The 14,743-nt window shown below is 41.1% G+C and overlaps 1 protein-coding gene across 1 annotated transcript; it reads right to left on the bottom strand.

The window, feature by feature from the left end:
• Positions 1-6,154: 6,154 nt before the first annotated feature.
• ZNF281 (zinc finger protein 281) lies at positions 6,155-14,099 on the bottom strand. Its single transcript, XM_075156525.1, has one exon. It carries the CDS (start codon positions 13,987-13,989, stop codon positions 11,353-11,355), a length of 2,637 nt encoding a protein of 878 aa, XP_075012626.1. The 5' UTR covers positions 13,990-14,099; the 3' UTR covers positions 6,155-11,352.
• Positions 14,100-14,743: the final 644 nt, after the last annotated feature.

Here is a 14,743-nt window from a genome sequence, read left to right as displayed (position 1 = left end):
TTAGAGCAAAAAGTTTCATAAAAATCAATAATCACAGTGTTCAGCAATAATATGGCTTTGCATCTCAGAGGATAGTATGCTCTAACACTTTGGTGGAACATTAGTCCATTACCCTTTAAAAAATATAACATCTTTCTATTGCAACATCTCAGAGAACTGGGGATTTTCACAGAAATTTTTAGTGCATTTACATTATGTATACTTGACAAACTAAGTACACACAAAGCATGCACTGGAGAGGGTTTAAAAGCATGAAAAATATATCTGTAAGCATAAACCAACAAAGACTTACTGTTTATAGAAGCCAGAAAAGTTGAAGATGGAAATATTGAGTTAGTCCAAACAACACTCACTGATAAAACCCAAGGACTGTGATGAAATCAAGTCTAACAAACAAAAGAAGTGTAGGGCACAGAAATGAAAGGCCTATAGCTGGTGTGCCAGAAAAATGCTGGCCTCAGTTAAAAGCCATTACTTAAAACTAGTCCTACAATAGGTGTCCAAAAAGTATGAAACTTCCCATTATCATTGATAACTCTATCACCACCTGGAAACCCAAGATTCACTGCAACGTCGTTTAGCATTACTGCCCTAATCCTGAGAAACAGCCAGACCAGACCCACCGAAGACGACCCAAATTACATGGCCGTAAAATCCAGCTTTGATTAAGCCTTGAAAAACATCTGGAATACAAAACTTATGTTCCTGCTGTCATCCATTCACTATATACATTTTAATCCCCATCCTTTTTAATCATTTTATGCCTTCTATTAAAAAAAAAAAAAATCTGGCTCAACCAGTCAAGACAATCTCTTGCAACAACCAAGCCCGTGACCAGAACAGCTAACAGCAATGCCTGAAACAGCCTAATGCTGTTACAACTTATCAACAGACTGATAAGATAATGCTCTGTGCTTGCCTTTCTCCAGCAGAAAGATTTCAAGTTAAAGTCTGAACCAAAAGCAGAAGCTGCATCCTCCCTGCTTTGCCTTTTTCTTTTCTCCTGCATGAGCTCTGAACAAGAGCAGCTTCAAGCCAGGCCATTTAAGCTAACTTTGGGGGAGAAAAGGAAAAAAGCAATTACCATCTCCCAAGTCGTATAAATGAGTGTCAGCTAGATGTTTCCTTATGGTAACTTTCTACAGTTAACCAAGAAAGGAAAGAAGGAAAGGTAATAAAATATAAAGAAGCAAATAGGATTTTATTTCAAAATGCTTTCACTGTCTTTTCTTCTTAATCTTTCCTAAAAGACTAAGGAAGACTTGTCATGGAAAATGCCTGCAATTTAAAGCAGATTCAAGTGCCCAAGCTAGACATCTGAAACATTTAACTGCTTAACACTGCATAGTGATAGGATTCCCAACAACGTCCTGAATTCTCTAGCCCATTTGTTCCATTAAACAATGCACATTCAGACACCCCATTGTACTACTTCCTAGAGAGAAATACTGTCTCCTCAGCATAAAATCTGTCATTGCTGTTTGGCACAGACCAATGATCAAACAAAACTATAGAGAACCACAGGATTGTTGATGTTGGAAAGGACCTCTTGAGGTCACCTTGTCCAAATCCCCTGCTCAAGCCAGGTCAGCTAGAGCAGGCTGTCCAGGACCATGTCCAGTCGGGCTTTAAATATCTCCACAGATGGAGACTCCACAACCTCTCTGGCAACTTATTCCTGTGTTTGACAACCCTCTTGGTAAAAAAGTGTTTCCTTGTGCTCAGATGGAATTTCATGTGTTTTAATTTGTGCCCTTTGTCTCTTGTCCTGTCAGTGGGCACTACTGCAAAGAGTCTGGCTCCCTCATCTTCATTCTTTCACATTAGGCATTTGTACACATTGATGAGATCCCCCTGAGCCTTGTCTTCTCCAGGCTGAACACTCTCAGCTCTTTCAGCCTCTCCTAACATGAAAGAGAGTCCATGCCCTTAATCATCTTTGTGGCACTGCGCTGGACTCATTCCAGTAAGTCTGTCTGTCTCTTGAATTGTGGAGCCCAGGATGTGGCCTCACCAGTGCCGAGTAGATTAGAGGGACACCTTCCTTGACCGCTGGCAATGCTCTTCCTGATGCATCCCAGGATACTGTTAGCCTTTTTTGCCATGAGGGCACATTGCTGGCTCTTGGTCACCTTGTTGTCCACCAGGACCCCAAAGCCCTCCTCAGCAAAGCTGCTTTCCAGCCACTTGGCCCCCAGCATGTACTAATGCACAGGGTTATTCCTCCCCAGACGCAGGACTGAGCATTTCACTTTGCTGAACTTCGTGAGATTCCCATCAGCCCACTTCTTCAGCCTGCTAAACGGTAGGCATGGCAGCTTGCAGTTTTTGTTTCATATTAGCATGTTAAGGTAAAAAAGTAGAAATCATTGGTTTACCATAACTTTGCTAGCATGTGCAGAAACTGCATAGCACTTGATCTTCACTAAGAATTTACCTCACTCCTTGGCACACTTTTTCTCCTGGAAAAAATAAAATCACTGTTTCCACTTTCCATCCCCCAGAGAATTTGACAGTAAGTTGCAAAAATGAAAGGGTCTGATACCAAGTTAGTCAGGTCCTAGCTTATAAAGTAAGCTTTATGGGTAAGTATTCTCATTTGTAGAGAACAAGTTAATTCAATCTTTCTAATCAACTATTAATGCTATAACGATTTTTGCATATTAAAGTAACTTCTCACTGTACACAAGGTCCGTTTATATAGTATTAGCCTATTGTTTTCCTGGAATATGTTTTAAAGTCTTATAATATTATTTGGTAACTGCCGTTTCACTCTTTTAGTTTACATAGCTCTGAAATAATATGTGCATACTCTAAACTTTTTTTTTTTTAAAACAGCCATCCTTTCAATGAAGCATATTCTCAGAGAAGCACACTCCCAAAGTCCCTGATTCAGGAGCTCACCCAGGCTGTGGCCTTACGAGAGTAGCATCCATCATCGAGGAAACAACCTGCTCTTCAAAAGAACATGTAGTCAGGTCCTTGGCTAAAAAAAAAAAAATTAAAAAAAAAAAAAAAAGAAGTCCAATAACATATTTCCTATTTTTACTCCTTTACGGGGAAATAAAAAAAAAATACATAATCTGATCATAGAGAACCAGTTCTATAGATATAACTTCTTAAAAAAAGAACAAATTCATTACCTTTAGTGCACACTAGAGTTTGCTCTGCTCTGCTACACAGGCCTCTCCTCTACAAGAGACAGCACAATTCAGATTGACATTGCTGAAACCTTGAGAAAGTCCTAAACTAGCAGGTAGTGACATTATTTAAGAATGACAGATGATTCTTTATGGCTAAAGAAAATTGCTGAGCACTGCAATTCAAAAACCTCTGCTAAAGTTGGATAGAGCAACAGGGTCTCCCCATTAGGAAACAACCACAACATTGATGTGCTTTCTGCAAAATGCTTTGCTTTTTTTATACAGGCCACTAAGAAATTTGAGCCTTCCTATATTTCAACATAGCACATTAAAAGCCTGCAGATACAAACTAAGTGGAAAATGAATAACATGAAGATTTGTGATTTTTCTAGATTCAAAATTGTAAGAAGCTACTGGTAATTTTGAATGCCCCACTGCTGTGTATCCAAAAATCAAACCAGACTATTACAGAGTATCTTAAACCAGAAGGTCCTTTACCAGTCATATAGCCCCTCTACTTTCCTTCTTTTCCCAACTCCTTGCCACACATCATTCCTGTAACAATATTTATATTGAGAAAGAACTCCATGTTATTTCTAGATTTTGCAAATTGACAATTTACAATACATTTTCTAATCTTTTGATTTTGTTCACTGATGGGAGAAGGGGGATCCTCTGTTTTATTTGTGTCCTTTCTGGCAGAGAAATAATTAAAAAAAAAGAACAGCTCTTTGAGAAGCTTGTGTCAGCTTCATTGTCAAGACAAAGGTCACTGCATTCCTATTCATGGTGACCTACAACTGTACCCATTTAAAGACTTCATTATGCTATATTAGAGGGACCTCTTTCTCAGAGATTTTAATTTAGCTTCATTGTGAGAAGAACAAAACATGCAAACATCAGAATACAGTGTTAAAAATAGTAAAAACTGATGATTTTAACTACCAGCAGTCTTACTGCCATCCACTCTTAAGATGACATGTGTGAAGTATGATTTCCAGAACCATGTAAAACAAAATATGAAACTACTTTTACTCTAAAGTGCCTCTCTAAACTCCAAAATAAATAAAGAATCAAATTTAGTGTACCTACACAAAAATAATTGCAATCTCTCAAAAAAATCCAAGTTCCAACACCTCGAGATGAGTAATTGGTTTAACCCTCATCTCCCCAGACTACTATTAAATGACTATTATAGATGTAAATCTGGAAAGAAATTTTAATTAAGAATGCTCAGGAAATAAACTTTAAAATCATCTACACATTTCATACAGACTTAACTCTACACTAAGATCACCAACTGTATGTGTTTAGTTACAGGGTTTGATGGAACAAGTACATGAACTGCTTCATGATATAATTTGGCCTAGTTTTCTAAGGTTGACAAATTCCTTAAGCTAAACAGGTTGAATATTTTTAGTGACACATCTCCATTGATTACTGTTGAATAACACTTTGGACTAAAGCTGGCCAGACCGAGATAGCAGAATTTTGGCACAGATATCTGCATTTCATTTTCACAAAGCACATCAATACTTGGAAATGGCAGGTCTTCAAAAAAACCTGTGTTCTAATAAATGGAGCTTGCTGCGCTGTGTCTCACACTTCCAAATCATTGACCACAGCCTAGCTGCAAAAGGAAGGCCACATTCTCTCCACCGAGATTGCATGATTGCCTACTGCCCTTTAAGACATGATGGGCCCTGAGCTTCCATGAGTAAACGTGTTATCACCAACCTGACCAAATTCCAAGCAGATAGCTAACACAATATGCCCTCTTCAGCTGCATAAGCTAATCCTTATTAGTCTCGTTTTCCAGTATTACCAAGCACTTTCTAAGAGAATATATTTTTCATTGTAGAGATCCATTTTGTTCAATAGATAAGAAGATCCATAGGCATATTTTACCCACCATAATTTAAAGCACCTCCGCAAAACATGCAAGATGTTTTATTACACGCAAGATGTTTTATTACACATCTATATATTTCCCCATTACAGGAAAGCAAATTAAAGTGATTCTAAACCTCGTCGCTCATGGAGTTGCATATGGATTTCTTTGTAAATTCTATTCTTCAAAATAGGTCTCAGTCTGGTTTTGTTCCCACTCATCTCAGAACGTAAGAGCATCCAAAAAAACTCCCACCTGTGAGATTTTTTTCCCCTCCAGAAAAAATATTCAGAATCTTTGAGCAGACTGAACCATCCTTACCATCATCAATATAATTTCTGGCCATATGCCAGCACCCGCACACATCATGTCCCAGTCACTCCTATCCACTGGGAACGGAATACAAGCAGACAGAGAAGTACACACTATAAAGAGAAACGGCAGGATTAGAAACAACCAGTCTTTTGGCCTTCAAGAAAAATCAAAATGAAATCTCCTTTGCCAACAGCACGAAGTAAAGGTTCCTTCTGAACAAGAACACAGGAATATTCTGAACAGTAATAACCTAGCTTTAGATAAAGCAGGTTTTGGCATCGAAGGTGGCACATGTGCTACTACAGAATATCTGATGCTTGCTGCAGAACCTGCATAATAACCATTATATGCCTCATTAGTTCACAGAATGTTTTGGGTTTTGTAACACTAAATAAGAGGCTATTTAAAATACATTTTAAGGTAAGATAGAGTATATTAAAATAATCAAAGAAATACATTCTTAAATTAGTTCTTAATTCTTTCTTCATTTTGAGTCTGCCTAGATAATATCTTATGAAATTTCAGACCAAGTCCCCAATTACACAGACAGCTTTCTATTGTAGCATCATACCATTACTTAGGTAATGGTTTGATTTAGTAAAAAGTCAAACCAAAAAAAGTAAAAAAGTTTACTTTATTTTAAACTAAGTCTTACGTTTAAAATGACCAAATCCTCTGGACATTTAATAAAAACAAAATATTGAAAAGTATCAATATGAAAATATAGTAGTATGCTATATACAAAAATTTACATTACTATAAAGATTATGAATCAAGCATTGTAAGTTAAAAAAATGCTAAATCTTCCTTTTAATCCTCAATTCACTTCATCTTGTATGTCCATTATGACAGATTGATTACATGATGACACAGTATTTTTTCCACTGCCTTGTTGTTTGTACCCACAACGCATAGGATGACAACACTGAAGAGAATGAAGCAGGACTATGCTTAATGAGGCTGCTATATACAGAACCTGGTTTCACTTGTTGCAGATGCCAGATTTACAGTGAACACAAGAAAAGGAAGAAGACAACCTAGTGATTAAGGCTCCTGAATGTCACCTTAGAGAATTAAATTACCCCATGACTGTCCCACAGCTTCTACTTGATTCTAGACAATCAGCTATTCCACATTTACTAAGCTGGTAACTATTCCTCAATTTCTCTCCACACAGACACAGTTTGAAACAGCAGGGGTCTTATACCGAGGAACTCAACTTCAATCAGTGTCAAAGAGATGAAATTCCAGTACCTATCCCTCCAGGTCATGGGTATCAAAATGAAACGGGGCATCCAAAAGTAAATTTTTAGCATCAGTACCTATAAAACCCATAAGATTAGAATATCAGTATAAGGATATGAAAAAATAAATTTATTTTCGTTTTTAATGTAGCCAGATATTACTGTCTGTGAGAAAATGAACAGTGCTGAAATAAATCTGAGTTTTAACTGCAAGTGAAAAAGGGGACACAAGAAACATGTTTTAAACAACACAGATAACAAAGTGTATCATAGCTGTTCATTTGCTAAACAGGGTATATCCTGTGTTCCAATTGCTGTGCACAATACTAGACCTTATTTTCTTAAGTGTTTCTAAAAAGAAAAAAAAAATTTGCATAAAAATCACCTCAGAATATTAAAAGTGAAGACTTTACAGTTTACGTAAGCCAGAAAACAAATTCCAGCCTGAGAATATGCAACATATGCCCCCATATAGGACACATTAGAAGAAATTGCCACTTGGACCAACATACCAAACAATTGTAATAGCCCGATCCATTATCCTGGAGGGGTCGTCTTTGGAGATATAGCCATCAAACTTTCAAGTCTCTGAACTGAAGCATCTTCAAAGACTTTTAATTGATTATTATCAGGTTTTCAAGAACAGTGATTCAACAAGGGACACCCATCAACTTAGTCTAAAGTCCTAGCTCCAATACAGGAAGTTGCTAATTTGGGGAGGATGATTCTAATTTGTTTTTAAAAGAAGCATGGGACGAAAAGGCCAGTGGAACAATAAAGTTTTCTTCCTTGATCTTATTTTAGGAAATACGTGAGCAATTTTTGCAGAAGTTTCCCAGAGAAAGATAGTGTGTGGAGTGTGAGACAGAAAAAGCCTAGAAAATTCCAGCCCAAATGGTTAAAGCTGGTAATCAGCAGGGACTGAAAACAGAATCTTCCATTTTAAAGCGACTCGACTCCCTTCAACACATACAAGAAAAAACAGCGAGGTAGTAACTTATACATTCTCACACATATCTCCTCAGGCATAACAAACATTTCCACAGTCACAACTGCAACTTCACATGAACACAACTGATTTCTAGCTGGTGGGGAAAAAAGGCAGAAGCATCATTCAGACAAATACATTGTTTTCATGCATATAATATTGGGGGAGGGGGGGAACAGGACAACCAAACAATTGAAGCGACAAAAACCCACTAATGGAATACATTGAATTATTCCAGTATCTTCTCAAGGTCTCCATGAGGCATCAGACAGCTTTTCTTCATCAGTAGTCCATAAACCTGAAATGGTGATCTCCCTCTGCACCATCATATTTTCACATTTTTTTCATCCCCCTTTCATTTCACCAATTTCTTACTCTAAAATTTCACAAGTCTGCGTCCAGTTTAAGTAATTCAGAAACTACTACAAATTTTAGCTAGCTCTTCTAGATCATCTGCAGGCAGATCAGACATCCATTTTTAGCGGCTTGGGGCATACACACACATTCACATTCAGGGTACCATAATGCGTTTGTTCCAAAGCAAAAACATGTTATGTGAGCTACTATAATAAGAAGCAAAACAGTTTATGTACAATTTTCTATCATCATGTATATCAATTCTTCTTTACGCTCTTGTTAGTGATAGGAAACAGGTTATCACTCCGCTCCTATAATTCCTTTAAAAACAAGAAAAAATTAAATCAGTAAGTGGAAAAAAAAAAATCAAGGGCCATTTTGCTTTCCTTTTTCTTTCTCTCACTGCCAATAAAAACATACAAAATTCCAATGATTTCCCCCTCAGATTTTCTGAAATGATTCCTAGCAATGTTCTGAATATTAAACATTTAGCATATTTAATATTTACTTTGAAAGGTTTTTGTCCTCATTTTCTTTTCAGCATGCCAACGATTTTTCTCTTGTCCGTGTCATTGCCTTGATTCAAATCGCTGTCTTCTGTTCTTCAATACTCAATTTTTCAACCATTTTGAGATTTCAGCACTGCTACTTATATTCACATGCAAAGCTGAAGAAAAATACAGATTAAGGAAACCCATAAACTACCTTCAGCTTACCTAAAATGCTTTGAAGTATTTTGCTATAATATTATTTTTGCCAGGCTTTCCTTATAATGCGGAAGTTAGAGCGGGAAAAACAAACAAACAAACAAAACAACCAAAACAACAAAAAAACAGATAGAGGACTTTCTAAAATCTTTACTTTGAACAAAATTGTATTATATATGTGTCATTCTGGATTTCCAGCAATTACAAAATGTCTTTGAAGTTAACAATAAGTAATTTATATATTTTTAACCAAAATCATATATAAAAAGACACAGATCTAAAAAGATGAGGTTGTACGAACAGTTTAATTTAAGGAAATTTGTTAGGTTTTGCCTTGGAAGCTAAAGGTATGAGACAGAGCCCTGATTGCTAAAATAGTGCATCCAGACTATCTGATCCAAAAAGAAACTGAAGGAAGAAAACAAGCTTAAAACATGTCAGTAAGTTATATTATTCCTTCTCAAAATTTAATCTCATAACATTTCCTTATTAGGTTCTCAAAAGTGTGACTGGATAATAGAAGTGATATCTTTATGGTTTTGTGAATAATGGGTTTTATTAGTATTAAGTTAAAGCAAACAGCCAGAACAATACATATGCAACTTCTACTACACACAATATAAAGAATGTAAATTATAACCTCTGTAAAACAAAAGAAAAGGTACTGAAAAAGCCAACACAGTGGTTATGGACTATTCCATCCCTGATAACAGGCCGGGTTCCGTGTTTAGAGAACAGTTGTTGTTTGCTTATTTAAACTGAAATAGGGTGAAATACATAATTAAGTATAAAGAAAAAGTTAATGGAGTTACATGGATTCTATGAGAACAAACTCTAGATTAGTAAGGAAAAAAAAAAAGGTAATTCACCCAGTAAAAGAGATTACAAGTGGGCTCAGGTTTCAACTTTTAGTGGTGAGGGAAAACGGGAGAAATTACCCAGGATTTTTGTAACAATTCATTTAATAATACACCACTTTCATAACAGAAGTGTTTTACACTTGCACAATGTTAATAACTTTATTATACATGGAAGCCTGTAATAGGCTGATTACACAATAAGACTGCAAACAACCACTGGTACTTTCCTGACACCAGAAAAGTACATAAGACTGAAACATCACCAAGAGTACATAAAAAACCATCAGCATAAACATCACCAAAATTACATTAAAAAACTAATCAAAAAATACATTTGCAAAAAGTGGTTTAGAGCAGTGCCACTGCCTTTCAGCAGCTTTGAATGGCCACCAGTATTTCTAGCAGGTTTCCGTGGCTCCACAGGCATTAATCAGGATTCACATATAATAAATAATGTACCACAAAATATACATAAAGTAAGGCAATAATTCCAAAGAAAAGTTCTGTTGATATTAACAAGCCACTCAAGTTCTACTTTCGTAGTTGATGTCATCACCAGAAACCTTTGATGGAATTGCAGCCTTAGGCCCTAAAAGCCTGCAGTGATGAACTGCTGCAAACCCCTATATCCGTAAAGAGCTCCAGTGACACCACTGGTACACTGCTGGGCACAGGGGTCCATGTTAGCTGATCCTGATGCAGGATAGGGGCCTTGGTATGTACAATTGGGAGTATATTATTTCTTATCGTACATGGAAACCTTGACATAATTCTAAAACGTGGGTGTTTATTGTTCATAATCTGATGTCGTAAGACATCAGAAAGTACATAATAAGACATGCACTTTCTGGAATGTAAATCTTTTTAAGTGCTATCTATTAAGTTGGGGTGCGAGAGTGAGTAGGCAAGAAGGGAAAGAAAAGGTGTAAATTAAAGGGGGGAAAAACCCAAGAGCAAGTCCGGAGAAATTGGGAGCATGACAAAAGAGAGGGCACCTTATACACTAAAAGAAAATGGAAAAGGGGATGAGTAAGAGACCGACTTTTTTGAACCATGTATAATAAATAACGTATCCCAAATGCGTTATCTGGATTATGACCGTAGTTTCAAGTTGGGGTTCTAATGACATGAACCAGACGCACACATTTTGTTCTCACGGTTTGTGTCAACAGAATCTCTTTACGGAATTACAGTCTTAACAGGAGTTCTGGGGACATTATTGTTTATATTAAAGCTACTATTCTGGGCTCTTCATACAGACCCAAGAATATTTGCTCCACCTGCCTGGAATGAGCATCACCTGGAAGAACAGGAGTACTTTAAAAAACAACGAGATTTAGGTAGCAAAATTCTTTCAGATCAGCCCAGACATAAAGACAGCAATTTGAAATGTCATAGATCCCTTCCTCAAAAAGCTGAGATTATTTGTCACTATCTGTAAATTGGAAGTTCCAATACACTAGTGGTGCATAGAATTCCCATGCTTCGTTACACTTTCCTGAGAGTAAAGCAATTAGAATAAACCTTAGTCCTAGGAACAAAGTTAATTTTTTGCATTTTAAACTTTTGGGCTATTCCCTGACAATCTATATAATGTAAATTTGATTGCTAAACGTTGTCACTTGAACAAAAACACTATTTTAATCTATTGATTTTTGATTAAAAACCATAATAAACAGATCTAAAAAAATCACACTAACAAAATAAACTAAATATGAAAAGTTGCATTGAAAGGGCATGTTACATTATTCTTAATAGGACCGTGTAGAAACATTCCAATGGCAGTGTTGTCAAAGTAAAACAAAATTATATTAAGAACACCCCACAGCCTGGTCAGAGTTGGGACCTTACCTGTAACTCTGGCTGGTTGGGGTTTTTACTCGTGTACTACATGGCTCACTTACATCAGACATCATATTTGTATACCCTGAGAAATCTGACACTGAAGTCCTCACTCTATGGTCCACTTCTCCATTAGAGTTAGTGATAAAAGTCATTGGCACCCTGCTGCCCGACTTAAACTGAGAACCAAACGCTTGTGCAAAGTTCTCGATCTGGTAGGTTGCTCTAGGCTCTATGTCCTTCTGAGGATCTATCTGGCTAGTTAACTCCTGAGACGGGATCTGAAAGCTCGTTGAGGATTCTAAGTTTTTCTGTTCCTTCTGGCCAGTCAGTTTCTGAGATGTTGACTGGTAGTTAGATGAAGTCTCTAAGTTTTTCTGCGGATCAATGAGATCATCCAGCTCTTGAGAAGGAGTCAACTGTTGATGCGTAGCCTCCAAAGCAGACAAATAAAAGCCGGGTTGAGATCCAAGCAACATCCCAAACGGAGGTTTTGGCAACGCAGTTGGCAATACTGAGGTAACGGATTGGCTGAAGCCACACTCAAGTGGAGATGTAGTGTATATCTGTTTGTCTTGAAACAGAGTGTGGTTATGGAGAGTTGAAGATAAGCTAACAAATTGGAAACTGGGTCCAAAAGCAAAACCAGTGCTATTGGTTGTTCTTTCAAAGGCTTGTTGGAGGTATTTGGAGTATTCTTGCAACATGCTTGCCTTATCGTTTGAAACTGTTTGAGAGTTAGGGCTCAAGTTTTCTTCCTGAACCATCTCTGAATGTTCTCCTGAGGTGTGCAAGTCCACACGCTGTTCAGTTATACTGAAAGGATCTTCTTTCTGGCCTTCTGATTTGTGAGAGTACTGGTCCAAAAGGCTCTGTAAGACTTCATCAGGAATACCAGACTTGTCATGGCAAGACTTTATTTCACTATTTAAAGATGCTGAATCAATAAGAGATAATGGAGCTTCGTTATCCATAACACTAACACCTGCAGACTGGATGACGGACTGCTGGGAAGTCATGTGTCCGACATTAATTGAAAAGGCACTGTTACTGCTTGCAGTTTGTAAGTATCTTCTTTTCTTTGAAAACTGCATGGCATCATCATAATTGCTACTTATTTGACCTGGCTTACCACCTGTACTTTGGAGAAGGCCAATAGTTTCTACACCGGTATTGGCTACTAGGCCTAGAGAGCCACTCTGTTTCCCGGACAGTGGTTTCTGCCCCAGAATATCTGGCAGTGGTGATACAAAATTAAGGTAATTTTTGTCTGCCTGTTTTCTGCTTCCTTTTTTCAAAACCAATTTTGGCACCTTTTTCTGCAGTTCTTCTACGCCCGTGCCAACTAGACCACCACTGGAAGACACGATAGGAATATCAACTGCATAATTTGGCATGGCCACATTACTTGTAACTTGAGATTCAGTTACTTTGCTGCTACACTTATTTCCTTTGTTTTCAGTGGATATACTTTTTGTTTTACTTTTTCTCCTTGAGGAACTTGTATTTCCCTGAGACAACGCAGCCAAGCTACCCATGTTATTTGATGATCCGGGCTCCATTCCAGCACCTGCTTTACCTATGGCTTCACCACATGTTCTTCTGTGCTTCAACAGTCTATCAGTCCTTGAAAAATACTGCTGACAAGTGTCACATTTGTATGGCTTTTCTCCGCTATGCGTCCTCTTGTGTCTTTCCATGTGGTACTTCTGGATGAACTTCATACTACACTGGTCGCACCCAAAAGGCTTTTCCCTACTGTGGATCATCTCGTGTCTCTGCAGTAAGTACTTCTGGATGAAACCCATGCTGCACTGGCTGCACTGGAAAGGCCTCTCCCCCGTGTGAATGAGCACATGTCTGCGCAAGTGATAGGAGCTCCTGAAGGCAGCGCTGCAGTGTTCGCAGACGTGAGGTTTCTGACTGGGGGACGCAATGGCACCTTCCGCATCTCCCACCAGGGGGGGTTTGGAGGAAGCGCTTGGCTTCCGCTTGGCTTTGATTCCCTGAGTTTCTGGCTTTGGCCTCTTTGCCTTCTTGACCTGGGCATCGTGCTTTGGCTCACCCGAGCTCCCAGGGGCGCCCTCGCCTCTGCCACTCAGTAACAGGTCTCGGTGGGGATGCTGGTGCAGGTGGTGAAGAAGGCTGAGGTCCTGAATCACACTCTGGCCTGTTCCTTCCCCACTGGTGCTCCCCAGGCCGGGGGGCCTCTCCTCCCCCGCTCCCCCGAAGAGCCCCCCGTAGTGGTGATGGTGCTGCGGCTGCTGCTCCTCCTCCTCCTGCTCGCTGGGCTTCTCTTGCTTGATGCTCACTAGGGACTGCAGGAAGCCCCAGGGGCTCCTCTGCGAGGAGGAGGGAGCGGAGGGGAAAGCCCCCGCCGGCTCCTTCTTGAAAGTCATGTCCTGAGGGGGAGGAGGTGCCGGGGGCTCGGCCGCCGCCGTGGAGGAAGCGGCGGCGGAGGCCGGAGGTAACACGCACTGCGGGGGGTGCTGGGCCGCCGGGGGGGGCGCGGCCGCCCGGGTGAAGCTGGTGACTGGGGGCAGGCGGTGGTTGAACATAACCATGCCGGGGGGGAAGGTGGGCTCCATGGCCGCCGCCCTCTTGCTGCCGCCGCCGCCGAGGAAGCCGCTGCCGAGTTTCATCCCCCGGGAAGGCGGGCCGGAGAGGAGGCGCGGCCCAGAGGGGCTGCGGGACCCGCCGACCGCCCGCCCGCCGGACACCGCTCGCTGCCTCGCTGGCGGGCGCCCGCTCAGCGGCTGGCTCCCGCGGCGGCCCGGCAGCCACCGCCCGGGCGCATCGCCGCCACCCCCACCCGCGCCGACGGGCGGCCCCCGGCCCGGGCTGCACTTACGGCTCCCGCCGCCGCCGCCGCCTCCAGTTAAAAATAACGCCGCGTCCGCTCCACAATGGAATTAGCAGCCCCTGCGCCCCGCACTGCACATGCGCGGCGCGCGGCACACTGGGTACGGCCCGGCCGGCCGGGCAGCCAGCAGGCGGGCAGCGCGCAGGCGCGACGGGCCCCCGCCCGCCCGCCCGCCGCGCTCGCCTGGGGCGGGGGGGCGGCGGTGCCATGTTGGTGGGCGCCGCCGCGGCGGGCCTGGCCTTCGGCCCGTGCCCCGGAGCGCCTTGGGCCGCGTCCGCCCAGGGGCGGTGGCCGGCACCACCTCCCGGAGGCTCGGCCCCGCTCCCGCGGGCTGCTGGCCCCGCCGCACGGCCAGGGCGGGAGCCCCCGGCAGCGCCCAGCGCCGTCTGCGGCGGGAGGAGAGACTGTGCCGAACACGCGCTTTAGACTTGCCGCCGCGTTACTAAGAATAGAGCAAGCGACATCCTTCCTGCCATCAGGGAGCGTGGCAGTTTCCACGAGTGGTGCTAACCGACCGGTAATGTGCGGCACCG

This window comes from Calonectris borealis, chromosome 8 (genome assembly GCF_964195595.1).
Source record: "Calonectris borealis chromosome 8, bCalBor7.hap1.2, whole genome shotgun sequence".
NCBI classification, from domain to species: Eukaryota; Metazoa; Chordata; class Aves; order Procellariiformes; family Procellariidae; genus Calonectris; species Calonectris borealis.
The sequence above is the reverse complement of the archived record's forward strand: the minus strand, read 5'-3'. Positions and strand labels throughout refer to the sequence as shown.

What these genes read in the sequence shown, in the direction of transcription:
- ZNF281 (XM_075156525.1), bottom strand. Translation starts at nt 13,989, where the DNA reads ATGAAACTCGGCAGCGGCTTCCTCGGCGGCGGCGGCAGCAAGAGGGCG.